At 57.6% G+C, this 25,450-nt stretch overlaps 2 protein-coding genes and 1 pseudogene across 2 annotated transcripts in view; 1 reads left to right on the forward strand and 2 right to left on the reverse strand.

The window, feature by feature from the left end:
- The window catches only part of CDH23 (cadherin related 23), a 393,911-nt gene that overhangs the window by 330,899 nt on the left and 37,562 nt on the right, over window positions 1-25,450 (forward strand). The gene's annotated exons all lie outside the window — the stretch shown is intronic.
- LOC138376532 (uncharacterized) lies at window positions 2,152-2,790 on the reverse strand (annotated as a pseudogene).
- On the reverse strand, window positions 2,784-24,366 carry VSIR (V-set immunoregulatory receptor). Its single transcript, XM_069460338.1, has 7 exons — window positions 24,216-24,366; window positions 13,160-13,588; window positions 12,426-12,482; window positions 6,798-6,905; window positions 4,393-4,420; window positions 3,061-3,254; window positions 2,784-2,885 (listed from the first exon to the last, which is right to left on the reverse strand). The coding sequence occupies exons 1-7, from the start codon at window positions 24,295-24,297 to the stop codon at window positions 2,848-2,850; spliced, it is 936 nt and encodes a 311-aa protein (XP_069316439.1). The 5' UTR covers window positions 24,298-24,366; the 3' UTR covers window positions 2,784-2,847.

Below are 25,450 nucleotides of genomic sequence, written 5' to 3' on the forward strand. Positions count from 1 at the left end.
CCCCCAGCCCCACCGCATCCTCCCGAGCCCCCCCACCACGGAGCACCCGTGACAAAGGCCATGCCTCAGCTCCTCTGCCCAGGCCCTGAGCTGCTGCGCGTAGTGGAGCTCTGGCCAGGCAGGAGTCTTTGAGAAGCAGGTTCTGCTGCTCCCGCACGCCCACCCAGCACCCGTCACCACAGCCTCCCCGGGCAGGGCCAGCCTGACCAGCAGCAGTCACCAGTGGCCTCCGTGGCATGTTTTTAGGGAGTGTCAAGCAGCCCCCACTGTGTCAGCAAACTTCTGAGGGTGGCTCAGAGTCCATTCCCTCAGCCCCTCCCTCGGAGGGAAGAAAGGCAGGAAGTGTCTATTAAATGTGCATGTCAGGAGATAGCTAAGGCAGCCTCTAATCCCTGATTGATCTCCTAACAATGAACTCGTTCCTAGAAACACAGATTGACCCCACCCCTGGGCCTCGCACAGGGCCAGAAACCTGGAGCCTCCTGCTCCAGCCCCACGCTGCTCCCAAGCAAACCTCCTCCAGGCCCCAGCATTCCTCCTGTCCCCCTGGTGCCACCATGTCCCATGCACCCCAGCCCATAGCCACCAGGGCTGGCACCTGAGGCACCACCATCCCGGGACCACATGCAGGGCTGCTCCAGCACCCTGCCCTCCCCGGCAGCAGCAGGGGGGTGTCCCCAGCATGCCGCATGCGGGGCTCACAGGCATGGATGCAGATGGAACCAGGAGCACAGAGTAAATTTCACTGAAAACAGGAAGCCACAAAGCTGAGACGCGTTCACTTGTGAGGGTCCAAAGAAGAGAGCGGAGGCCGTGCAGGAGGAAGCTGGGGAGGAAGTGTGGTGGCTGTTCTGCTACGGGCCACCTCCCTCCATCTACGCAGCTGCCGAGCCTGGGGTCTGGCAGCTAAATTCTTAGAAGTTGTCTCTGCCTCGAGCTCAGAAGCTGAGGGCTGGGGCCCGGCCAGTGTCCCCGTCCCCACGGGACAGGGCACACAGTCTTCCTGGGCTGTGGGCTTGTCCTTTGACCCTAGGGGCAGCCCAGCCCTGCCCTGGAGCAGGTGTCACTTCCCAACTCCCGCCCTGTGGGCCTCCGTGAATTGTCAGAACAGCACCTTCTTTCTACAGCAGCTAGCACTGAGTGTCCTTGGCAGCACATGGAGTAGAAGAGGGGATCCCAGGGACAAAGCAGGAGTGAGGGTTTTAGTGTTCTGGCCACTCAAGGTGGGGGACCCATCTCGAAACTCCCAGGTCCCCGGCGCAGCCCAGGCACAGCAGGAGGCCCGAGTGGCCCATGACTTTGGGCCTAACAGGGCAGCTTGGAAGCAGGGCCATGTGTCCAGGTGGGGCTCCCTGGCCGCAGCCGCAGGCCCACGGCTCACAGCCCAGAGCTGCTCCCCTTTTCTGCCCCCACCCCTGCCCACTGGGCCCTCTGTCCTACCCCCAGGCCCAGCTCAGCAGAGCCAGTGTCTCTGCTAGAAGACCAGTGCCTCGACGGGACTATGCCCTCCACAGCGCCCAGGGCTCCCGTCCCCTGGAAGCTGGGGGGGGGTTCTGCCCAGCCCGCCTCACCCCTCCCCACTCCCAGGCACCTCCTTCCATGTTTCCACCCTACAATGTGCAGAGACCTCCCCCCTTTCTCCCATGCTTTAAAATCCTTCAGTCACAATTCCACAAAGGACTCCACTTGTATACATGTATAAAAACAAATCCAGGCCATGCCGGATACAGGATATGGGAACACACCCACCCGGCTCCTCCCACCGACCGGGCCAGGCACAGATTGTACGGAATGGAAGGCCAAAGGCAGGGGTGGGGGAGCGTGTTCCTTAGGCCTTGGGCACTTCGGAAGCAGAGTGGGGTTTAAGCCCAGCTCTTACAATCCGTGCACAGGGTTTGCACCTGTTGCCCCATGTAGTTTTTAATAGCACCCCCCTTTCACACTCAGAGGTGTCCCAGTGTGGACAAGACATTATGTGGCATCCTTGCTATGGCCCACGCTGACCAGTGGGAGTCAGGGGTGGGGAGGGCAGGAGGGGGAGCCCCCTCCACTCACCTTCCCAGCAGGCCCCACCCGCCTGCCCTCACCGCTGTTTGCGGTGGGTGGTGCAACCTCTGGCCTGGCCGCGGATTGCCCAAGATGCCGATTGGCTCACAGTGGCCACTGTGCCCCAATATGTACTTCCTGTTTTGAGGCCTCTGGCCACTGAACTCTGGGGACCAGAATGTAGGCAGTGGGAGCCCCAGATTGGCTTAACCTGCTGACAGGTCTTCAGAGAAACTGCTGGTAGGAGGCAGCTGGGGATGGCTCCAATGCGGGGGGTGGGCAGGCCCAGGCAGACAGGCGCAGCCCCAGTGCCCCCATGGGTACAAAGAGTAGGTCTGACAGAAGAGTAGCCTCGGCAACGCGGGGGAGCCAGGTCACCACAGCGGGGAAGAGTCCCTCCACATCTTGCCCTGTGCCTTGGGCCTGGGAGGGTGGCACCTCCAGTCCCATTGAAGCTGCCATGTCCCGAGGCTCATGGAGAGAGGCTGCTGCAGAGCTGGAGGTTCTGAGTCTTTTTAGGATGTAGGTCATTTGGCATCTGTAGCTGGTGAATTTCTGGTCTCTAGGGGGGAATCCCAGCACCCCAACATCCTTGGGACAGGGGCTGAGCCATCCAGCGTCTGCCCCCTTCCCCCCTGTAGCATCCGGAGGGCTGAGGGGCTGGGCATCAGGGCTGTCGCAGTCTGGACTCAGAGCAGGAGGGACAGAGCCAGGGCCAAGGCGGCCACTCAGAGGGCCAGGCCTGGCTCAAATACACCTGCCCCAGACCCAGCCACAACTGCCCACTGTCCCCTGGCTGGTCTAGACGACATCAAAGTTTGGGGAGTCAGGGACAGGCTCTGCAAAAGAAAGGAGGAGCAAAGTGAAAGGGGACTCCTCTGTCCCTCACCCCCACCCCACACCCTGAGGCTGCGAGGACTCCCCAGGGAGGCTGGGGAGTGAGGCTGATGCCCTGCAGGCCATGGGGTCATGACCTTGCAGGGCACGGTGCTGTGAAGGTCAGGAAACGCTTACCCAGGGATGGGAAGAAGACGTCCCCGGGGCCCGGAGGAGACAGCGGAGTGCTGGGCTCGGAGAGCAGGTGCCGCCCGGACTCAGAAGGCTGCCGCTGGGCCACATAGGACAGGGGGGGCCTGGGCTTGGCCTCGGGCATCCCTTGGGAGGGTGCAGAGGCCTCAAAGCCAGGGTTTTCAATCCCCTGAGTGTTGCTGCCATAGGATCAGAGTTGAAAGTCATCTGTGCTGCCCGGAGTATGGCCTCTGCCCTCCCTGCCTCCAGCTCTTCTCTCCTCCCCTCCCCTCCCCTCCCCTGCCTCCCCAGCCCCAAGCCTCAGTGGCCTGCCCAGCAAGCAGGAAGGAACCAGGCCCGCAGAGGAAAGGCCTTGGGCCGCGCTCTCCCACCCGCCCAGGGCTGAGGCCGCAAGGCTACCCTCAGGACAGACCCCAGCGCCTTCCTGCGGTCTGACCAGTAGTCTGACCATCAGCCCCAGCCCCGCCAGGAAGCCTGGGATCAAAAGCACTTCAGGACACCAGCCTCAGGAGTTTAGGGACAAGTTTCTCTTTGGTAGGTAGAGTTAATGGCATTAGGATTAAATGTCCCAAAGCTTGTCTTGAGCTAAGGAGACGGGCTCTCTTTTCTTCCCAGTTAGCAGTAGGACAACCTCTAAAGACCCCCCAACTGTGAGATTGTAGCAGGACTCCCAACAGCACTTCCTTTGACCTGTCTTGAAAATCATCCCTTCAAACACCCAGAGGAGCTCTGCGTTTGGTGTTGTAGGAACTGGGGCCTAGTCCCTGCATGTGGCTGGTTCCCTGAGCACATCCTCTGGACCAGGCTGCGCGCCAGCTCCCTGCCCAGAATGCACCAACACACACCCTCCTGTCCGCTCCATCCCGGCCTGCTGCCCCCTCTGGGTCTCTTCAGCCTCTCCCCTCCTGGCCTGCAGCAGCCTGACAGTGTCTCCTATGGTTCCCTGCCGGGAGGAGCCGCAGCTCCCAGGTTGTGGCTGGGGCTGGGCCCTCTGGCCTCCTCCGCGTATGTCAGTGTCTGCCCCAGGTCAGCTGCTTCCTCCCCATCCCCATCCCCATCCCCATCCTAGCCCAGGCTGACTACTGAGGCCCAAAGGAGAGTGTGTGGCACATCTCAGCAGAATCAGAGCTCAGCCGCTGGGCGAGGGTGGCGGGAGGACAGCCAATAGCACAGATGTGTGGGCTGCAGCAGCAGATGGCGGGCGCTCCTCTGACCAGCTGTGCCAGGCAGCTCAGCAGGAGCCCTGTGCACAGAACTACCTCCTCCCTGCCAGCTGGCCCTGGCAAGTTTTCTCAAGAAGGTCTCTGTGGGCCTTACCTGTCCATCCGCACCAGTTCCTGGGCACCTAGGGACAGACAGAGAGGCTGGTCACAGGAGGGGAGGCTTCCCCAGACAGCATCCATGCCCCTGCTGGCAGATGCCACTTGGGGAGTGGGACCCAAGCTCAGGCGGGCCCTGCTCAGCCCTGGACCCCACCTCTGTTCACGTGGGAGCCTGTCTGGTGGCGCTCTGCAGGGCTGTCCAGCAGGCGGGGTCTCAGTGAGTAGCCCATTTTGACCATTGATAAATGAAAGTGTCTGCATTTTCCAAGCATGTAGGACAACATTTGCCACCAGGAAACGAAAGGCAGCCCGTGCTTTCACCTATGGCTTGATATACACAGTGTCAGACCTTCAGGATTTTACTAATTGTTATCAACCAAAGGCCGGGCTCCTGAATTGGCTAACTGTGTCGTTTCCTAGTTGGACATTTGCCACATTCTGGTCTCTAGCCATGACTTACTGGGTGGGAGTGTCCAGGGTCAGTTCCTAATTAGACAGTTCCCTGTCCTCTCTGTCCCACCCCCTATGTGGCCTAGCAGGGTGGCATGAGAGGGGACGTCTCTCAGGGGAACCTTAGGGGTCTGAGCACCTAATCACTTCCCAGCCGTTCCACCTACTTTCTGCTGCTCACGCAACCTGCTGCCACTTGCCCCACTCTTGGGGCTCCCCACTCCCCAAACTGGCCACCAGCTAGATGCAGTGGCCCCAACTTCCCTCTTTCTTGCAGCACCCCGTGTACTCCCACAGGTCCTTCTCGTTTTCAGGAGCTGCCAGTGACTATGGGGAAACAGGCGGGGAGGGAGGGGAGCAGCAGAACAAGCACGGGGAAGTGACACAAAGTTCCTGAAATCTACTAGAGTGGTGGCTGCTTTGCAGGGCAACCCCCGTGGGCCAGGCGACCTGCAGGTGTGCAAAGGTACTCCCACATCTCACCCTCGCCACCACGCTCTGGGGTCAGGACTGTTGGTCCCATTTTAGAGCTGGGGAAACTGAGGCTCGGTCTAAAGCTGGCCACCTGCTGGCCTCTCCAGCAGACTGCCCTCCCGAGGGCTCCCAGCCATGTGGCTCATCCCTGGGCAGGTCCTCCAGGCCAGCTTCCCGCCTGGAGTGCACCAGCGCACACTCCCCGTGCCTGGCTGCCCTGGGTCCTCTTCTGTTCCAAGCCTCACCTCACCCCTGCCTCAGCCATTCCTGTAGGGAGGTTGTGGTGGGTTTATGAGGGGAATCTGGGCGTCCCGAAAGTAAGGGTGAGGTGGCCACAGCCCCCAAGTCACCTGCTGTGGGGCTCCAGGTCGGCCTGTAGGAATGAGGGGAGGGAGGGTTGTCAAGTTGTTAGGGCCCGGCCACAGGAAATCAGGTGCGAGCCAAAAGCCACCTGGTGACAGCAGCAGTCCTCCCTCAGTTACCTTCTGCAACCAGGCAGAGGAGAAGAGACCAGGCAGGGGGTGCAGGGGCAAAGGTCTTGCTCCCGGGGGACTCAGACTTACCAAGGCTCACGGGCAGGGTCAGGAGCCAGGCAAGGGGCACTGTCACCCCAGGGGTGGGGGGGCAAATGGCATTTGTGGCTATGATTTGAAGCCCAGCCCCACCACTCAGTCAATATATGCTTCCTTAAGCAAGTTCCTTAACCTCTGTGCCTCAGTTTACTCATCTATAAAATGGGGACAACGGTGGTACCAAATTCTTGGAGTTGTAATGAGCAATACAGGGGACAGTGTATATGACAAGCTTGGCAAAGTGCCAGGTACAGCGCTCCTATCAGTCAGGGGGTGTTGGCTACGACGCTGGTGCTGATGAAGTTTTATAGGGTGGAATTATGTTCCCCAGAAAGAGCATGAGTTGAAGGCTCTGAGGTCAAATCCCAGCTCTGCCTCTGACTAAGTTATGTCACATTCAGTTAGTTACTTAACCCTGCCGATCTTGGGCTTCTCGTCTGTATAAGGAAAGGGGTGCACTAAGCTATCTCTAAGGCCCCTCCCACTTGTGATGTTCCAAGGATCATTTTTGTCCCAATAGTTGCAACTAATTACAGAATGAGCCTACCCATACCTTAAAGCAGATCCCCAAAGGATCTCTGAGTGGCAGCATTTTTATAAAGCAATTTGAGCTACTCCATGTGATTATTCATTCACTCGCAGATATTTACGGAGTGCCAAGCCAGCACAGGCTGAGAGTCAAAGGTGCTGGCGGGCACTCAGACCCCAGAAATGGCAGACCTGGTTCCCTTCCCTTCCCTCGGCCACTGAGCCCAGATCCTTGCAGGGAGAGTGGCAGCTCCCATCTCTCCAGTGGAGAGGAACTGCGCCTGCCTCGTGTCTTTGCTAATCCCGGGAGCTGAGCTGGGGGCTGGGGCGGGTCACTCACAACCCCCACCCACCCCGCGCAGGCAGGGCTACTCACGGCGGTTGGAGGCCGCCTGCCTTTGCTTGTAGACCAGGAGCAGGATGAGGGGGAGGCAAAGGATTCCCACGATGCAGGCGCCCGTCGCCAGGGCTGCAGCCGTGATGTCTGGAAGGGCAGAGACGCAGCCAAGGTGAAGCCCCATTCCCACTGCTCCTCCCAAGGGGAAACTGAGGCCCAGAGAGGGAAGGCCAGGCAGTAGGGGGACCCACCTTTACCCAGGGCCCCACAGCCAGACCCTCAGTGACCTGCAGAAGCATGGAAGGTCTGGGGACCTCCTTGCAAAGACAGCCCCATGCCCACCCCCGCTAAGTGGGCCCAGAGCACACAGCAAGGAGACCTATAGCTGACAGCTGAGGCAGCTCCAGGGAGGAGAGGGGACAGAGTCCTCATCCCGGCCCACAGGGGACGGCTGGACCACCCAGAAAAGAGGGATCAGGCCCTCCGCAGACCCCAGGCCACAGAGTTCAAGGTCAAAAGGGGCCCAAGTGATGAAAAAGTTTTGGAAATAGATAGCAGTGATGGTTGCACAACATTGTGAGTGTGATTAATGCTACCGAATTACACACTTAAAGTTATTAAAATGGCAAATTTTATGTTATATAGGTTTTACCATAATAAATAAAAAGCCTCAACTCAACCCAGAGACCCCGTAGCTCGGGGGGGGGGGCTTCTGGAACCCCCACCTCTTGATCTCACCACACAGGTCACGGGGAAAAAGCTTGCGGCGAGAACTAGAGAAACGTGAATCCTTGTCTGACATTTTTAAAATTTAAACTCAATTATAAAAAAGTAAAACATACAAATTAAAAATATATTCAAAAGTCTCCCCCTCCCCTGGACGCACAGTCACTGTCCGCAGCTCCTTGTGGTCCAGACACGTTCCCGGCGTGAACAGGAGACGTGGGGTCACGTGACGGTGGCTTTTCCCACCAAGCAGAGCTTGGACGTCTTTCTATACCAGCACCGCAACCTACCTCATTCTGCTCAGGGTTTTATCGCACAGCTCGCCCCAGAGTTATTGCAACAGACCCCTGCTGGTAGACACGTTTGCTTCTACTTCCGACGTAACTAATAATGTAGCAGCGAACCGCTTGTGCACCGTCTTTGCTCACTGGGGCAGGTACATCTGTCCATAAATTTCTAGACCTCAAAGCTCCGAGCCAAAAAGTATGCGCGTTTTCTTTTAGGCTACTGCGAAATTGCCCTCTGAAAAGGTTGTGCCGCTTCATAATCCCAACAGCGTGGGGAGGTTTGATTTATTTCAGTCCATCTGCTGACTGCAGAAGTTTAGCTGGGAACAGACGTGCCCTCAGACCACAACCAGCATAAACGCATTTCCTTCCCCATTTTACCCCTTCCCCGGGCCAAAAGATGGGCCGGGATACCTGGTCAGGGTCAGCTTCGGCCCAGCGAGCTCCGGGAGGTGGATGGGCTGTGGTCTAAATGCTGCCTTTGCACTACTTGTTTGGGAATAAGGGCCATTTTTGCGTTGCTTTACCAGCCGATGGTGTAAACAAGTTTTCAGGGGGGTTGTTCACACCGCAGAAGAGAACAAACTGTTTTCAGGCACTTTACAAGTACCCACTGGGGCAGGAACAGTTGCTACGCTAATTACAAAGCAAGTTCCGCTCCGCGTGACAGCAAGTTCCCTGCAGATCTTAGCGAGGCTGCATTTTGATGTGGAATATTGAAGGTAAAGACGTTCTGTAACTCAGACGTTTCGGTATTTATTTCGAAACCCCCATCAAAGAGCCTGATGGTGGACAGCATCTGAGCAGCCAGTTGCAAAACGCTCTTTTCTCGTCATCACAGCAGGTCTCCCCTGGACTGTCACTAAGCAACGTTCTGTGAGGCTCGCCAGGTGCTCTCCGATCCCTGATCCCTGCCTGCCTTGGGGGCTTAGACAGACCTCCCTGCCTAACTCTTGTCCCCAGGTGAAGATTCCCCCTCTGTGGCCCCTCTAGGGGATCAGGACATGGCTTCACTTCGAGAGCCTGAGGTTTCCGTACAGCCTGGGCTGAGAGTTGAGGCTGGGGCAGGGGGGCAGAGGTTTGGCATCAGGTCTGTGGGGGACAGCTGCCCTCTGAAGCCACGGGCATCTCTGCAGAGCCCAGCCTCACCGAGGTCCCCCACCCCTTGCCCCAAGCATGGCCAGTGCCTGGGCTAGCACCCACTGGAGGAGGGGAATGGCTTGGTCACCGTCCAGAGCCAGGCTTATCCTGGGAAGTTGATCAGGCGCTGGCAGAGCAGCCGCCAATACCACACTAGGGAGCGTGCCAGGCCCTTACAGGGCAGGGCGGGATGGGAGGGGCCCGGGCTGCTCCGTCATTGTCCAGGGCCTGCCAGGTACCCTGTGGGCATGTGTGGAGGAGGGAGTTTGGCTGCTGAGGGCAGGGCTGGCTGGTTTCTCAGGGTGGAGGCAGGTGAAAGCAGACAGCGCGTCCTGTGTTGGGGAGATGAGCTGCCCAGCCCCCTTCCCTGGGCTCAGTGAAAACCACAGCCCCTTGGCAACGCAGCAGCTTTCTGGGTACCGACTTCCCGGGTCTCATCCCCTGTTACCTACCCCCACCTCAGGCTGACTTGGGCTTTCATGTCATTTCATAGTCCAGTTACTCCCCTACTTCCCAAGGATAACATTAAGAGGCTTGGGCCGAACTTAGAGAAGGAAAACTCAAAGAACTTCTTGGCTAGAAGCATCGTTAAACTGATCGGGTACCATGGCTGGCTGCAGAGCACCCATCAGAGGGGGCAGGAGTTGGGGCCTTTCCAAAGGGAAGAATAGTGGACAGCAACACCCAGCGGCCAGCCCTGGGCCCACTAAGCACAGTGACATGGGCCACCAGGCAAGTATTTCTAAAACTGTTAGAAAACAGGACCATGTCCACAGCCTGCTACCATTCACTTGCCGTCCTGCCTTGGCACAGGGGAATGGGTGAGTTGACTTGGAAAGTCAGGCCTAGAATTGTGCAACCAGAAGAAATTATAGCCAACACTTACACAGCTGTGCTCTGTGCCAGGCGTGGTCCTTAGCGCTTGAAACAAGTACGTCATTTTAGCCTCATAACAAGCCTGGAAAGTAAGTACTTATCATCATCCCCATCTTACATATAAGAAAACGAGGGCACAGAGAGGTTAACAGCTTGGCTGCTTCCAGATCTGTGCTCCTAACCACGCCACCACACGGCCTTCACTAGAATGGACTCAAGTTGCAACTATGGCCCATACAGTACTCTTTTTTTTAGTTGTCAACGTTTTATAATTGAGAGACTTCACATAAAATCTGGCTTCTGGCTTTGCTTGAAGATTTAGTGGCTCTGGAAACCCTGGGCCCCCCTGCGGACACAGCAGGTGGCAATGGCCTTAGACTGGTGGCTGAGTACTCGCCGCAGTCCCCACCCCTCCCAATGTCTTACTGACCAGCTCTTAGGCCCCAAGGACGTAAGAGCTTTTGGTCCCTGATTCAGCCCTTAGATAACGCTGAATGGCGCCCTGTTAGAAGGAAAGGAACACACCTGCTGCTGTTCTCAGCAGGGAAGCGGTACCCAGAGAAGGCACGTGCTTCCGAAGCCCCCGCACCCGACCCGAAAGTACATCCGAGTTTCTCTTCATGTGGGTCCGTGTCTGCCACAGTGCCAGGTCCCCAGACTGCTAGAACCAAGAGTTTGGAAGGGAACTTGAGAGGCCATGGAAGCCATCCCCTGCCCTCAGCCGCGGGGACACAACCAAGGATGTCCCTTTGGTCCTCAAGCAGCCAATCCATGGAGAGAGTGGCTCAGAGAAGTAAGGGCCAGAGTGAGGCTTTGCATCCCTGATGCGTGCAGAGAGAGAGCGATGAAAATGTCAACACCCAAGGGCAGAGGTGCCCGGCAGAGGGAGCCTGGCCCACTCTTGACAGCCAAGTTCAAAGTTTCCACATCACCCTCGGGCTCTTATCAGCCCGAGGATGTCTCCTGGAAGTCCCCAGGGGCTTTCTTTCCCCTGAATTCCAGCAGCTGCTGCTCTAGAAACTAGATCAGGAGAAATGAACTACAGCTCCACTCCCTCTCCATTTTGCCCCTGGTCTCCCTAGCATTGTCCCCTCTGACATCGCTTGTCTCTGTCCCCAAGACTGAAAGCGTACAGCTAATTTTCAGGAAGCTGGTGCTGACAGGGGAAGGCGGCACAGCGCCTAGGCACAGAGTCAGGCGTTCTGGGTCTGAGAGAACAGGAGCAAGTCCCGTCACCTTGGTTTCCACACCTTGTGACATGGGGGTGGTGGCAGAGGGGACGGTCCCTGCTAGAGCTCACGGAGGAAGCTGTGGGACTGGGGTGGTTGCTCAGAGTGGAAGGAGCCGTGGGGAAGTGAACGTCGCCGGGTTGGCTGCCCCGTCCCGTACACGGGCACACGTGTGTGCACACAGTCACGAACCCGCTGCGTGGGAAGGAAGGGGCTGCTCTGAGGCCTCTCTCCGCCCTCGGCAGGGAGCCATCCGGAGGAGAAGTGAGGACAGTGGCGGTGGCTGGGTGAGCGACACCCGGCTCTGCAGTGTGCAGGGAGAGGGGCCTGAACCGAAGGCTTTCTCAGTCCCATGTGTCAGCTTAGGCCAAAACGCACGTTCTTACTTTGCTCCTGGCCAGTCCATCTGTTGGTCTGAAAAAGCAGCAGTGTGAGTGAAAAGTCGCCGCAGCCTGCGAGCTTGGCTGGGGGCTGCAGTTTAGCTGCCCTGCTTCCGGCTTAGGCTCTTGTGCATGTCCTCCTGGACGCTTCGGTGTCTCCAGGCCTCGGCAGGGGCCGGTGCGCACCACATGCCTGGCACACCCGGGTGGACAGACGGCTGTGGAAGCCACGACCACCTCCTCTCAGAAGAGGAAGGCGTCCCTAAGACTGAGTGCCCGGCACCCTTGCCCTGTAGGGCACCTCTGGGCAAACACCAGGGGCCCGGCCGCACCCACTGCGCTGCACACCCAGTCCTCTCCTGTCCCCTCCACTAAGCTGGGAAAAAGGTAAGTGAGCAGAGCTAAGCAGGCTGCCACCAGATTGCAGCTGTGCTGCTCTGGGCGGTGCGAGTTTGGGCAAGTTGTGCCACCTCTCTGGGCCTCTGTTTCACAGAGTGAAGACGGTGACGCCTGCTTCCTGGAGTCCTTATGAGAATCCGTGAGAGTAATACTTAACAGGTCTCAGCACAATGCCTGTCACCCAGTAGGAGCTCAGGAAAGGTAGTTCTCTTCCCCTTCCTGAGCCTGCCCCTCCTCCCTACCCCATACACGCAACAAGGAAACTTTAAGTAGTTGAATCCTAAGCCAAGAGGACTCCCACAGTCCCCCAACCTTCCCCAGTTGCAGAGGGTGGCACTCAGCAGCATGTGCCACCCAGTACCTGTCACGGGGCCCTTCCCCTGGCCAACGGGCACTGCCAGGGTGCAGCCCCTGCAGGGAGTCAGGAGCAGAGACTCCAGAGCCAGGCGGTAGGGGGATGGGTTTGGGGGTCTGCAGCAAGGAGGAAGCAAAAGGGACGGGCAGCAGAGAAGGAGAATGGGGGCCCAGGCGCTTGGGGTGATGAGGTCAGAGTTCAGAACAGGGTCTGGGTCCAGGATGAGGACAGAGGAGAGCAGAGAGCCCAGCAGGGGCAAGAGGGAGGTCCCTTACTTTCACTCTCCTGGGGGGAGGATGGGTACGCGATGCATTTGGACGGTGCATCTTTGCCTGCGGGAGCAAAGAGAAGGGCCGTCAGGTGGGCATCAGGCCCAGGAGGCCAGGGAGGCCTGTCCAGGCCAGCGTCCCCCTCCCGTCACAGGTACTCATGCTGTCACTCGGCAGTATTGGCCCAGCTGGAGCCTGCACACGTATGCACACATGCACACACACACACACACACACACACACCCTGGCATGTTCTCACCATGCCTGTTCTCATGCCACCCCAGGGGCATGTGGATGCCTGCTGGCGCCCACACCTCTACCCGGCCCACCAGCCTTTGCATTCTCTCCTGGACACGCACACACGTCCCCTGAAAGCCATGCAGCCATCCACCGACTCACACTCCAGGGTGCAAATTAGTCCCACTGTTGCCCATGCACTCCCAGCCGTGGTGTCATCATCAGCACAGTCACACTCCAGCCCAGGCACGTACAGCCTTGCACATTAAAAAGTTCCATTGTCACAGACGGAGCCACGTACATCCACCTTCTCCATCACACCAGCTAACCACACACCCACACTCCACACACCCACAGCCACCCTGTCTCACACACACGCTCTCTGGAGTGCCAGTGTCACCCATACAGCCTTACATACCACCCAGCACAGCGTCACACACAGTCATACCGTCAGACACACAGCCCCACGCGCTCCCAGGCTGTCACAGGCAGGACACCCTCACCTGTCTGCACCTGCAGCTCCATGGCACCGTGGACCCGGTGCTCCGAGTGGTGGTGCCTGATCTCCACCACCAGGCAGCAGTAGAGGCCGCCGTCCAGCAGGGTCAGGTTGCGCATGGTGATGGAGAAGTTGCCGTGGTGGTCGGAGGCCGACTCCAGCCCGTGGCGCTGGGCCAGGTCCTGGCTGGTGTTGGCGGCCTGGTGGCCTCCGTGGTGCAGGTGAAGGTCCTGGAACGTGAGGTTGCGGATGGGCTGGCGCTCCGAGCAGGCCTGCACCTCACCCCGCGAGCTGCGGTACCATGTCTTGTAGAAGGTCACATCGTGTCCTTTGGCCACAGGGCCCAAGAGCTTGCAGCTGAGAGTGACATTCTGCCCCTCAGGACACACGTACAGGGAATACGGCGTGGCTACCTTGAAGGCTGCCACCAGACCTGCTCAGAAAGAGGAGAGCCCCGTCACCTGCCTGAGCCAGCACTGCTACTCCCTTGTGCCCCCAGAGCGGGGAAGAACCTTGGCCTCAGCCACTCCCCAGCCGCAGGCCCAGGGTGAGTCAGCTGACTTCCCTAAGCCTGGCCTCCCGGTTAGTGCACGAACCGACTCCATCCCAGGCTGTGCCGGAGGAGCCCAGGAGCTTCCCCAACGGAGGGTGCCCTGGACACTCTGAGGCAGTTGACACGGCCGAGGAATGTCCCTCTCCCAGGTAGAGCATGCGCCCTGCTCCTGCTCCCCACTGCAGACACTATGGCTGTGCCCAGCGTGGCCCTGGCACTGCCCAGCCTCCGCGCCCAGCCTCTTGGGTGGGAGGCAGGATAAGGGGCAGAAAGGCTGTTTGGAACAGCAGCTCTTTGTCCTTGGTCACCCTGCTGGGAGCCATCAGCACCTTCTGCTCCTTCCCACTCCTGAGACTGGACGTGTCCTCCCAGCTCCTCCTCAGGGAGCACCAACAGAGCACCTGCGTGTGCGAGGTCTGCGCCAGGTGCTGCGTCTCACCTGGATGCTGCACACATGGCCTCCCTTCGGGAGCTGACGATCTGGCCGGGCAGATGAGGTTTGCATTCATGACAAAGGAACCCCCTGCGCAAAGCCCAACTGGTGCCAGCCTTCAGGGCACTTGGAGGAGGGAGGAAAAAGCCTTCCGGGGATGGTCAAGGGACTTCCTGTAGGAGGGAGGGTCTTTGGACTTGATGGACAGATAGGATTGCGACCAGCAGAGAGGGTGCCCTAGGCAAGCTGGTGGGGAAACAGGAAAACCCAAGATGTCTGAGGGACAGGGAACGAATGCACGAAAGGTTATCACATCCATGCCCCTGCCACCCATCCAACCTTAGAAACATTTCCTAGTTCCGTTTTTTCCAATAAGCAGATGAAGCAACCTCCTGGTCCCCTTTCCCTGCCCCAGCCCTCCAGCATGTACTCGTGGTGACCCTCAGAAGACTTTTGAAAACAGAGTACTGGGGCTGGAGGCCCCATCCTCTCTCTAGCTGTGTGTGCCTCAGTTTCCTCACCTGTGCAATGGCAAAAATACTGACTACAACACAGGGTTGTGAGAAGACTGAATAAGGAAAAGACGAGAACACAAGATGTGAGCTCTAATGCCCTCTGCAGACATGTGCGGGATAGCTATAGTTATGTATGTTGGTGTTATTTTTATCTTAATTGGTATCTCAGGGGCTGCTGTACGTTGGCAGACAGGAAGGGAAGGTTTGGAAGTATGTACAGAAGCCAATCTGATACGTCCTCTTCATTGCCCCAGCCACGGACGTCACCTGGAACCAAGATAATGCCACATCCTCCTCCAGACACCCCTTCCCTGCCCTCAGAGCCCAGGACCGTTGGCCGCAGGCTGGGACCAGGCAAAAGGGCAGAAGGCCTTGCCCAGTAGAGAAGGAGGCAGCCAGGTGGGGCTTTTGGAGTTGGCCTGGCTGCACTAGAGACTGGAGTCTAGTAGCTGTGAGTTACTTAGACACCAGGCCTCAGACTATTCATCATAAAACAGAAAGGAAAACATCCACCTGGCAGAGTCAGGGCAAGGATTAGTAATAACTTACATGAAGTGTTCTGAAAGTGCCTTGCGAGTAGTGGGTGCTTGATACTTGGGAGCCAGTAGTTCACTAATTCATTTAGCAATTCAATAAATATTTCCCGGGAGTGAAGACCACCATGGAATGGAGAAGCAAGCTTCAAACTCTTTTATGCTAAGGTGTGAATGACTGACAACAGCTTGTGATCGTATCCTGGAGTATTTATGCATTTAAAGGAGAGTACCAGAAGGCAGCAGAGCCATGTCCCCAAAAAGTATGTCGGCAGGAGTGGAGTTTTAAGTCCTAGAAGGTAAGGAAGACAGATAGACACACACCAGAGCCTCTCCCTCACTCTGCCCACATATGAGAGCGAGCCATGTCTGGGAGCCCCAGATTTTTGGAAAGTCATTGCCAAAATGAGCAGAGATTTCAGAACTTCTTTGGCAAGATACTGGTCTCCTTTTCAGGCAGCAACACAGAGGCCCAGAAACGGAAAGTAGTTTGACTGAAGTTCCAGAGGGTATGAACTCAGAGCCTAGAGCACAGGAGACTTCAAGTTAGAACTGTAATAATACGAAGGAATATGCTGTGCTAAGGGCTTGTGCGCATATCTAACAACCCTATAAAGTATTGTTTTTATTCCCATTTCGCTGATGAGGAAACTAAGGCCCAGAGAAGTTATGTAACTAACTTACAATCACACAGCAAGTCTGTGCTAGAGCCAGAATTAAACTCAGGCACTTAGACACTACACTGAAGAAAAAAGTTCAGAAACTGAGGCTGGGCACAGTGGCTCACACCTGTGATCCCAGCACTATGGGAGGCCAAGGTAGGAGGATCGCTTGAGCCTCAAATTCGAGGTTACAGTGGACTATGATTGGGCCACTGCACTCCAGCCTAGGCAACAGAGTGAGACCCTGTCTGTTTAAAAAAAAAAAAGTTCAGAAAACTGGAAGCCCAGAGCTACCCCCAGCCTTTAGACATATTTTATATGACCTTCAAAGTATTTGTAACTTTTTTTGAGATTGCAACATTTAAAAAATTGGAATTTGATATGAAAATTCTGACTTTTATCTTCTCTTTAAAAATAAGAAGATAACACTAACGCAGCTTTCCCACAAGGCAGCTGTCTGCTGGAGCCTCCCCGTTAGAGGGGCACCTGCGTTCTAGCTGGGGTCCCCAGCACTCTGTAATGTTGCCACGTGGCCTGCTTCAGTCTCTCACCATATTTGCTTGGCCCCATGGACATTTGAGTTTGTGATGCATGAGTGTGGCTCCTTGGGCTAGCAGGGGTGGGACTCCACTGCCCAAGCCCCTCATCCTGCAGATGTGACCCTCGGGCTCAGACAGGAGAGGACCCACCCGAGGTCCCCAGTGGGAGCCTGCAGAGCAGGGACTAACCAGCTCTCTGACCGCGAACCTGCGGCGGGCTCGGTAGAAGCCGAGCCCCAGAAGGCCTAGCTGCACGCTTGCCTTGTCCATGCCAGCCTGGCTTCCCCTCACACACCTGCATGGGGTCGGTGTGGCTGCAAAACTATGGCTAGGCCAGAAAATGGAGGTGGGGAGTACTTAGGGAAGGGGCTCTCCCACACACTCCCAGAAGAACCAAAACCCGCCCAAAGAGTGGACCCTGGCGTGACCTCTGCCCTGTGCTGCCCCTTTGCCCGGCAGGCCATGTGGCAGCTCCCACCGGCACCTCTCCCAGATGCCACTCCTTTCTCCTGGGGCTCAGGCGGAATTCAGCTCCACCACATACGCTTGGGGGCTGTCGGGGGGGGGCTGGCCTGGCAGAGGTGGGGCTGCAGGCCTGGCGGGGCGCTGAGGAAGGCGGGCAGAGGAGTGGTGGAGGCAGAAGCAGGAAGTGGAGCCCAAAGCTGACCTGGGTTGGGTGGGGACCAACAAGTGGACAGAGGTGTGGATGGGGTGAGGCTGAGATGTGGGCAAGGTGGGGCTAGCTTGGTGGGCGGGCTGTGTGTCCCCATGAACAAGGAGATGGGGCAGGGAGCCAGGCTGAGAGCCCTCAGGGTCCAAGCAGTGGTGTTAATGACCCCAGGATTGACAGCGGTGGGGCCTTGAACCCTGGAGGTAACTTCCTTGAAACCCAAGGGCAACACAGAAGTAGAGTGTCAGGACCGGGGAGAGGGGGCATTGCTCAATGCCCGACACCGCCCCACCACAGACACTCAGGCCACCCACCCCACAGGTCCCAAAAGGACCTCTTCCCCTTTTAGAAAAAAGGAGAAGCTGCACTGGGATTCAGGTTTGGGGGGCAGGGGAGAATGTTCCTTTTCAAGCAAAAGGGCTAGACAGAAGTGGGCCAAGGGTCTACAGGGTTTCGTCCTGGGGGGAGGGAGGGAGAGCCAGAAAACATCCTGTTTGTTGTGTCTGAGACTCCTGCCAGGACAAGGCCCAGAGCAGCCTGTCCTTGGGAGGACAGTCAAGGGCATGGCGCTGGGGAAAATAGCACACAGGCGTGCAGAGGGCCTGCACATGCCCCCGTGCACGGCCCGGCTGGAATTATAATTATTTGGTTGGAGGATGTTGCTCATTGTCAGCAGCAGATCCTTTCGGACACCTGGGTCATTGTCGGAGACCGGGGAAAGTGGGTGGGGAGGAAGGCCCCTGGCTCCAGGGTGGCAGGGAACATGTGAGACAGGAAAACCACCCAGGCCCTGGGCCAGGCGGGAACCGTCCAGTCACCGTGCTGCTCTGGGGCCCAGCGCCCTCCGCTCTCCCCGCTGGGTACGGAGGCAGGGGTTGTGAGAAGAAGAATGCTGTGAACCCGGGAAATTCCTGGTTTCAGGATTAAAACTCTGCCCTGGGCAGCAAGATCACCGGGCCCAGTGCCCACTTAGCTGTGCCCTTGCTATGTGCCCTTGGGCAGGTCCCACCCTTCCCGGGGCCTCCCCTTCTTCATCTTACCCTGAGAGCTGCCCCGAGTTCCCAGGCCCCCTGCAGCTCCGAAGTCCTGTGGGCTCATGACCACTTATGCTGTGCTAGGCACTTGCTGAGCACTTTCTTTCTTTCTTTTTTATTTTATTTTATTTTTTTTTTTTGAGATAGTAGCTCACTCTGTCACCCAGGCTGGAGTGCAATGGTCCGATCATGCCTCACTGCAGCCTCAAACTCCTGGGCTCAAGGGATCCTCCTGCCTCAGCCTCCTGAGTATTTGGGACTACAGGTGTATGCCACCACACCTGGCTAATTTTTTAATTTTTTGTACAAATGGGGTCTTGCTATGTTGCTCAGGCTGGTCTTGAATTCCTGGCCTCAAGCGATCTTCCTGCCTTGGCCTCCCAAAGTATTGAGATTACAGGCATGAGCCACCGCATGGTGGAGCACTTTACATTTGTCTCATTAAATTCTCCTAAGCCCGTGACATGGGTATTATCATCCCCATTTTAAAGACAAGGAAAGGGGCTCAGAGAAGTCAAGCTACTTGCCCAAAGGCAAGCAGCCCTGTGTGGCTGAGCTGAGAGCCACACTGTGGACAGGCCAGCACTGCAGACAGGAAGAGCCCCCCGTCCCTCCAAACCCTCCAGGGTCAGATGGGGCTGACACCTCATCCTTCAGCTATTGAGAGAATGAACTGACCCTGAGTTGACCTCTCCACCCTCCACGCAACCGTTGCTCTTTCAGATGCAAACTGAAAACAGCATTCTTTCATTCCACAGATATTTATCATGGTCCTGGCAGGAGCCAGGCTCACGGCAGAGAGGGACATGCCCTGCTTCTGCCACTTTCTAGCTGTGGCACCCTCAGCCTCTAGTAACAGTTTCTGTCCCAGTACAGGGGAAAGGAGCTTTTGTTTGGCGTCTTCTCTCTACCTCAGTTTTTGTGATCGTCACCTCTTTCCGCCCAGCAGGCCGCGGGTGAACCCTTGTGGGTGTGCACGGGATGGGTGTGTGTGGGTGTGGACAGGCCTGTGTGTTTTCCCTGACTGGGCGTGAACCTAGCCTGCAGTCGCCCAGGCAACTTTGGGCCCCAGCCTTTGGAGGTGGGTCCCCAGCTTGGTTAGTTGGGCCTAGGAGGCGCCACTCCAACAGCTGAACTCTGTCCAGCCGCTAGGGGTTGCCAAGCAAACAGTTATTAATAGCCTGCTGTTGTTAGCCCTGCACTAGGTACAAAAGACCTAGTCCTTGGCTTCACAGGGGACCTCAAAGAGACATGGGACCTGGTTCCAGCTCCCCACCAGGGTCCATCCCCCAGGATGGTCCACAGGGCCGTAAGGAAAGACTGGGCTGTGTCTTTATCAAGATGCAGAGCACAGAGGGAAACACAGGCAGGGACCGATCGGGACAGAATTGCCAGCACTAAGAAGGGAGGTGTCCCGGGGCAAAGGCTGAGGGCCCGAAGCCAGCAAGTCTGCCCATGGGCCTCCTCGGCCCATGAGGACAAAGGGCATCTCAGATGTGTTTATTGATACCTGCCCCTGCAGGAAGTGTCCATTCACATCAGACCAAGGAGGCCGGGAAGGGGAAGCCAGGCTCTATTGGAGGAAGCGGCGCTTCCAGCACCTTGGGAAAGCATCCGCGCATCCGGGGCTGGAGGCTGGAGGCCAGCGTGCTCCCCGGGAGGGCCTGGGCAGCTGGCCAGAGGCCCTGGCCGGTGGACGCTTCTCCGGATGACTCTCCCAGAAGCGCCAGGCCCTCCCCGAGGAGGACTGTGTACGGCCCAGGCTGCCAGCTCCAGCCGGCTGCCCTCGTGACCTCATGCTGCGAAGACCTGCTGAGGTTCGGATTCAGGTCTTTTTGCCTCCCACCCTAGGAGGCAGGTACTCACATCACCTGCGTTCTACAGGCGAGGAAACTGAAGGACAGAGAGGTTAAGTAGCTTGCCCAGAGTCTCACAACCACTCCGTGGTGGTGCCAGGATCTGAACCCAGGCAGCCGGCTCCTGGGGCCCTCGTGCCATCAGACTGCTCTCTAGACACTAGAGGTAGCCAGGGCCAGACTGGAAGCCCCACCTCCTTCCTGCAGATGGACAGATGGCCTGGCCAATGAGGTGGCCCCAGCTTCCCTGGCAGCATCTCTAACATGGGTAGTTTTACTTTTGGTTTTACAACGTTCAATAACGTTGAATCATATATAGAGAAGGTTATTCCCTTTTCAGTTCTCTTTCAATCTTGATTACATCAAAGTGAAAGTCCCAGTTTGATGCCAATATGTCGCCAAACCATCTTTCTCTCACTTGCTAGTCTCCTTATTTTATTTTACTTTTCAAGGGACAACAGCAGGTTTCAGACTCAGAGCCTTCCTCAGGCTAAAGTTTCCAACTAGAATTTAATACCCTTATTTGGTTTTCCCGTTACGTATTTTATGGTTTTGTGCTATTTATGGCCAGTGATACAGGCTTTCCACTTATAGCAGTGATATAAAGTTTCCTTTTAAAATCTACTCACTCAATAAAAAAAAGAGTAGATTTAAAGAAAAAAATAAGTAAATATGATAACAGGCAGACATTGCAGAAATCATAAAGGTGCTAAGCAAGTGACTGAAGCTCGGGAATCACCATCATGGAGTTACCCTTCAGAAGAGAGAGGTCAGCCTCGCTGGGAACGTGCCACCCAGCCTGCCCGTGCACAGATAAAGGGGAAGTGTGTGTGGTCCCACAATGAGTGAACAGCAGAGGTAGGACTTGACCCCAGGTCCCCGTGGAAAATAAGATCCAACGCAGAAAGGTTAAAGGAACTGGGCTTGCTCGGTGAGCAGCAGAGCAACAACTTCACTGAATTACTGATGGGCAAGATGTTAACAGGAGAACCTGTGGGCACCTCCATGGACATTTCAGACTATAAGTGCCTAGAGGTGTCTACAGGTGGCTGGACCCAGCCCTGCATCCTTCAGACTCCAGGATTTTAGAGAAATCAGCCAATGCCTTCCCATGCCCTGGGCACCACAGGGCCCTGTTGACAGCAAGGAGCTCGGAGGGGAAGCCAATGGCATGTGGCCCCTGGAAGCCATAACAATATCACACGGCATTCACAACGAGCCAGGTGCTGTGTGACGTGTTTGTTCATCAGCTCTTCACAGCAGCCCTCTGAGGGAGGTGCTACCATCACCCCCATTTTAGAGATGGGGGAACTTGTTCAGGGTTGCTGAGTAACTTGCCCAATGTCACAGAGCAGTATGTGGCCAAAAGCCAAACAGCAAAGGGCTGTACAGAAGCCCTGGCATGCAGGGCACACAACCCCAGGTCCCTTGCTTCTCCGATCCCCCCACCATGCCATCAGGAAGGCTTTGGGAGTGCCAGTACTGCTGCTAAGGGAATCCACAGGCCCTGCGGAAGCCACGGTGCTGACTCCTGGCTCACCCTCCTCTGGTGAGGCCAGACTGACCCTGGATCAATGGTTGGCCTAAGGCCTGGGGCCTCAAGCTCAGTATGTGGGACATGGTCACTGCCAACAAGTCCCTCCTCAAGGACCGCTTCCTTTCTTCCTTCTGCTCAGGCCTAAGACCCCATACTGTGTGCATATAGGGAGGTGGCCCCTTTTAGCTTCCCAGCAATGCACACCTTGCCTGGGCCACCCTCTCCCATGGAGGTCAGGCCCCAGCAGAACCTCTGCCCTGCTTGGAGGGAAACAGGAGCAACCAGCCCAGCTCAGGAGGAGGCTCCCAGTATTGCTGGCCCCTGGGTGTTCCTGGCATTGGTAGACGTGTCTCATGCCATGGACTGGCCTCAGGCTGTTTCTCTCTACTCCAGGGCCTCTGGGCAGTGGGTTGTGGGTTTCCTAAGAGCTGACCGTGGCTGCGTCAGAGGCTTGCAGCATTGGGTTACACAACAAGGTCCTGCAGCCTGGCTTACTGTGCGGGGGAAGGTGGGGTCTTCCCTCCCTAGGCTCAGTGCACCCCGGTGAGCTTGAAAGTGCTAGTCCCAGAGTTTGGGACTCCTGAGTCAGTCTGTAAGGACAGGGCAAAGATATTAACTTCCACAGGTCCTGGGAATGCCCATGGGGAAGAAGAGGCTCTGCAACCCTTGGGGTCTGCTGGGTCCTGGCTCCTTAGGTGCCCCCCTGCACTCATCTCGCCCTGAGTCAGGCCCAGGAAAGAGTATCTTCAATGTTTCCTGGGCTCCTGAACACCACACTCACCACTACCATTCTCCTTGGTGCTGGCCCAGCCCCCAAAGCTGGAAGAACAGGCCTGCACCTGCCACTCCATCTCACCTTCCCAGCACAAAGGCTTTGACCTTTAGCAACCCTGCTCAGGGCAGCCCAGCACCTCAGCAGGTCCATGAGCATCCTTCCCAACTCACAGACCCCCCTGGCCTCGCACGACCAGGCCTCCGTCGGCCATCTGCCTTGTTGCACGCTGCACTAGGTAGTTGGATGAATGTCTATTGGTGTGCCTATGCTACAGCTAAGCATCCCAGACAGTTTAAAGCCAGGGGAATGCTCCTGACTCCTTCCAGTGGGGAGCCACATCAAGCCCTAATGAGCTCCCTGAGCCGGACCCAGGAAGGGATGGCCCTTTGTGCACCAAGTTGTGTGAGTAGCCAAGACCTCTGGGAGTGAAGGCTTCTAGGTCTGTGGGCAATATAGGGTGAGGGGCTTTGCTCTGCTACCAGATACTCCACAAGCTGGGTTCTGGGCCTCTAGAACTCAGTTTCCAGATGGGCTGCTGAACAGAGAACAGCCCCGATAAGAAGGGCAGGAAGGGGGAAAGAAAACAGGAAGGGCCTCATGGGGTCATTTGGGGAGGATGGGGCAGGGCAGGTGGCCCATGGAGGGTGGGGTGCTGGTCTTCCTGCCTGCCACTATCCCCTGCTCCTTCTGGAGGCCATGCCCTGCCATGAGCATGGCCTTGGTGTCCAGACTGCCCCAGTCCACCCCCAGCCCCCACTCTCCCCCTCCCTCTGGATATCATCTTGGGGTGCATCTTAGGCAGCTCTGTCTGTGGGCTGTGAGCCCCTCCTCAGAGGTGCAGGGCCAGCCTCTGAGTGCTGAGATAACACATTGCCAGCAGGCACCCTAGTTTGTTTCTGAGGTGTCTTCCAGGTTTTCCCAGTCTCCTCCTCTCCCCCTCATCCATCTCCCTCTCCTCTTGCAGCCCGCCCATTGGGTCCCTCTGCCAAGCCCTCTGCCTCCCTCTGACTCCTGCATGACTCATAATTTCCCTGGGCCCTTCCCATTAAGTCTGGTTCCACAGGCTGCCTGCTGGCCCCCTCTTCCCTGAGATCCAGCCTCTTCGGCTCCGGGCAGTCAAGAACCAGGGCCAAGCAGAGGGTCCCAGGGCCTCTGCCCTCACCCCGGGAGCCCTTGTACCATCTGGACAGCCTGGACTTTGGAAGGGGAAAGTGGTGCTTCCCTGTGTGGGGCTTCTGTGTTTGAACTGAGGAAACTGGGTCCAGAGAGATGCCATGAGTTACCCAGGGACCCAGAAGGGGGTCGTGCTGAGCTGGGAGATGTCCTGCATCCTCCCAGTGTCCCACACTGCTCCCTGAGCTGCAGCCTCTCCAGGGCGGCAGGAATCAGCTGACCCTCAGCCACCAGATGCTCAGAATAGGGACCAGGTGGGCAGTGCTGCCCATGTCTGGGAGTGGACCAGTGCCCACCAAGGGTCGGCCAGAAGTGTCACCAAGGCACAGGCACTGGCTGAGAGGACAGCACCCCCTGCGATTCCGGAGCCCTAAGGCCAGAGGGGCAGGGAGATGCTGGCTGTCAACAGCCTGTCCCATCCACTAGAACACACTGGGGCTGCCCCCACCCTGTCCCTCTCCTGCTCCAGAGAAGCTACTTGTGTCCTGGGCTCTCAGGGCAGGGAAGGGTTGGACAGGCAGCCGTCAGAGGACAGCCTTGCCTGCTGCTTGGACAGCTGTCAGAGCGTGCAGATGCCCCAGCGCCTAGCTGGGGCACTTGGCAGAGTTGCCACTCTCCCTGCCCAGCGGTCCCGGCAGCCTCCGGGCTGTGGGTGGAGTACGGTGCACGGTCACAACAAGCTGAGGGGACTCCCAGGATGTGCCCGTCCTGCGGCACCCAGCCCGACCCGCTGTCCTTTCTCGGCGTTCTTCCCCAGCGCCCAGCCTCCCCCGACCTTACCTCGGGACGCAGCCAGGAAGAGAGCGAGGAGCAGGGGCCCCCAGCGCCGGCTGCCGGCCTCGGGGGCCGCGGGGACATCCATGTCGCCGTCGACGGAGCAGCGTCTGGCGCTGCGGGCAGGAGAGGGGCGCGGGCGCGCAGGGGAGCTCCCGATGCGCGGGGAGCGGGCGGGACGCGGCCGGCGCGGGGACACCTCCCGCGAGCGAGTGCGAGCGACTGAGCGCGGCCGGCGGCCCGGCGCGGCAGCTCCAGGCCCCGCAGCGCCCCCGGGGGGCCGCAGGGCGCACTGCCTCCCCGAGGGTCCCGCGGGCGGGGCTTCCTGGCCAGCGCGCGTTGGCGAGTCAGCCCTACTTGGTCGCCACTTTAAAGCCCTTTCTACTGCCCCCCAGTCCTTTTCGGAGAGGATTATTGTTGTGCCTCCTGAGAAGTCGATCTGTGTCTAACCTAGCTCGGCGCAGGTTATCCCCGTGTGTGTCTGCCCTCCCCCACCAGCCTTTGACCGGTCTGGGGGCAGGGACTTGTACCCTGCCTCCTCCAGCCAGCCCAGGGCTTGGTGGCGGTAGGCGCTCCGAGTTGTGGAATGAATGAATGAACGAACGAACGACGGAATCTGACACTGTGAAGAGCCGGCAAGTTGGAGCCAGCTTGACTGTAGATTCAGAGCCTGAGACACCCTTGTGTGCACACACAGAACAGGTGCTGGAGTGCACCACAGGCTGGGCACGTCCCTACCCCGGACACACACGTCTGCTGGTGCGTCTCAGCTGCCCCTCAGGCGTGTCCCCAGCTCTCACCCCTGGTCCCCTGGAGACCCATAGGACACTCTCAGGCACCCCCTTCACAAAGTGCCCTGACCCTGCCCTCACCCCCACCCAGTCCCTGCAGCTGTCACACCAGGCCCGAGGTTACCAAACAGTTGGTTTGTCATCTGGCTCTTCTGCCTCCCAAGCCAGATTACAAACTTTTGGGGACCACAGCCTCTGCCTGATGTTTCTGAGTTCCTGACACAAAGCTGGGTGTGGAGAGGGTGTTTATTGCACTCCTATCTGATGGACAGACCGTGAATAAGTGAGCGTGTGACGGAGGAGTGGAGGTGACCATGGCTGGGACCAGGCACTGAGGAGTGGGAGGGTGTAACCATTTCACCCATGTCACTCCAGACTGGTCGAAGCCACCAGGGGGGTTGCTGGTCCCTGAGGGATCTTGAGTTCATAGGTGACCCCCAGGCTGAAGGA

This window comes from Eulemur rufifrons, chromosome 28 (assembly GCF_041146395.1).
Source record: "Eulemur rufifrons isolate Redbay chromosome 28, OSU_ERuf_1, whole genome shotgun sequence".
NCBI classification, from domain to species: Eukaryota; Metazoa; Chordata; class Mammalia; order Primates; family Lemuridae; genus Eulemur; species Eulemur rufifrons.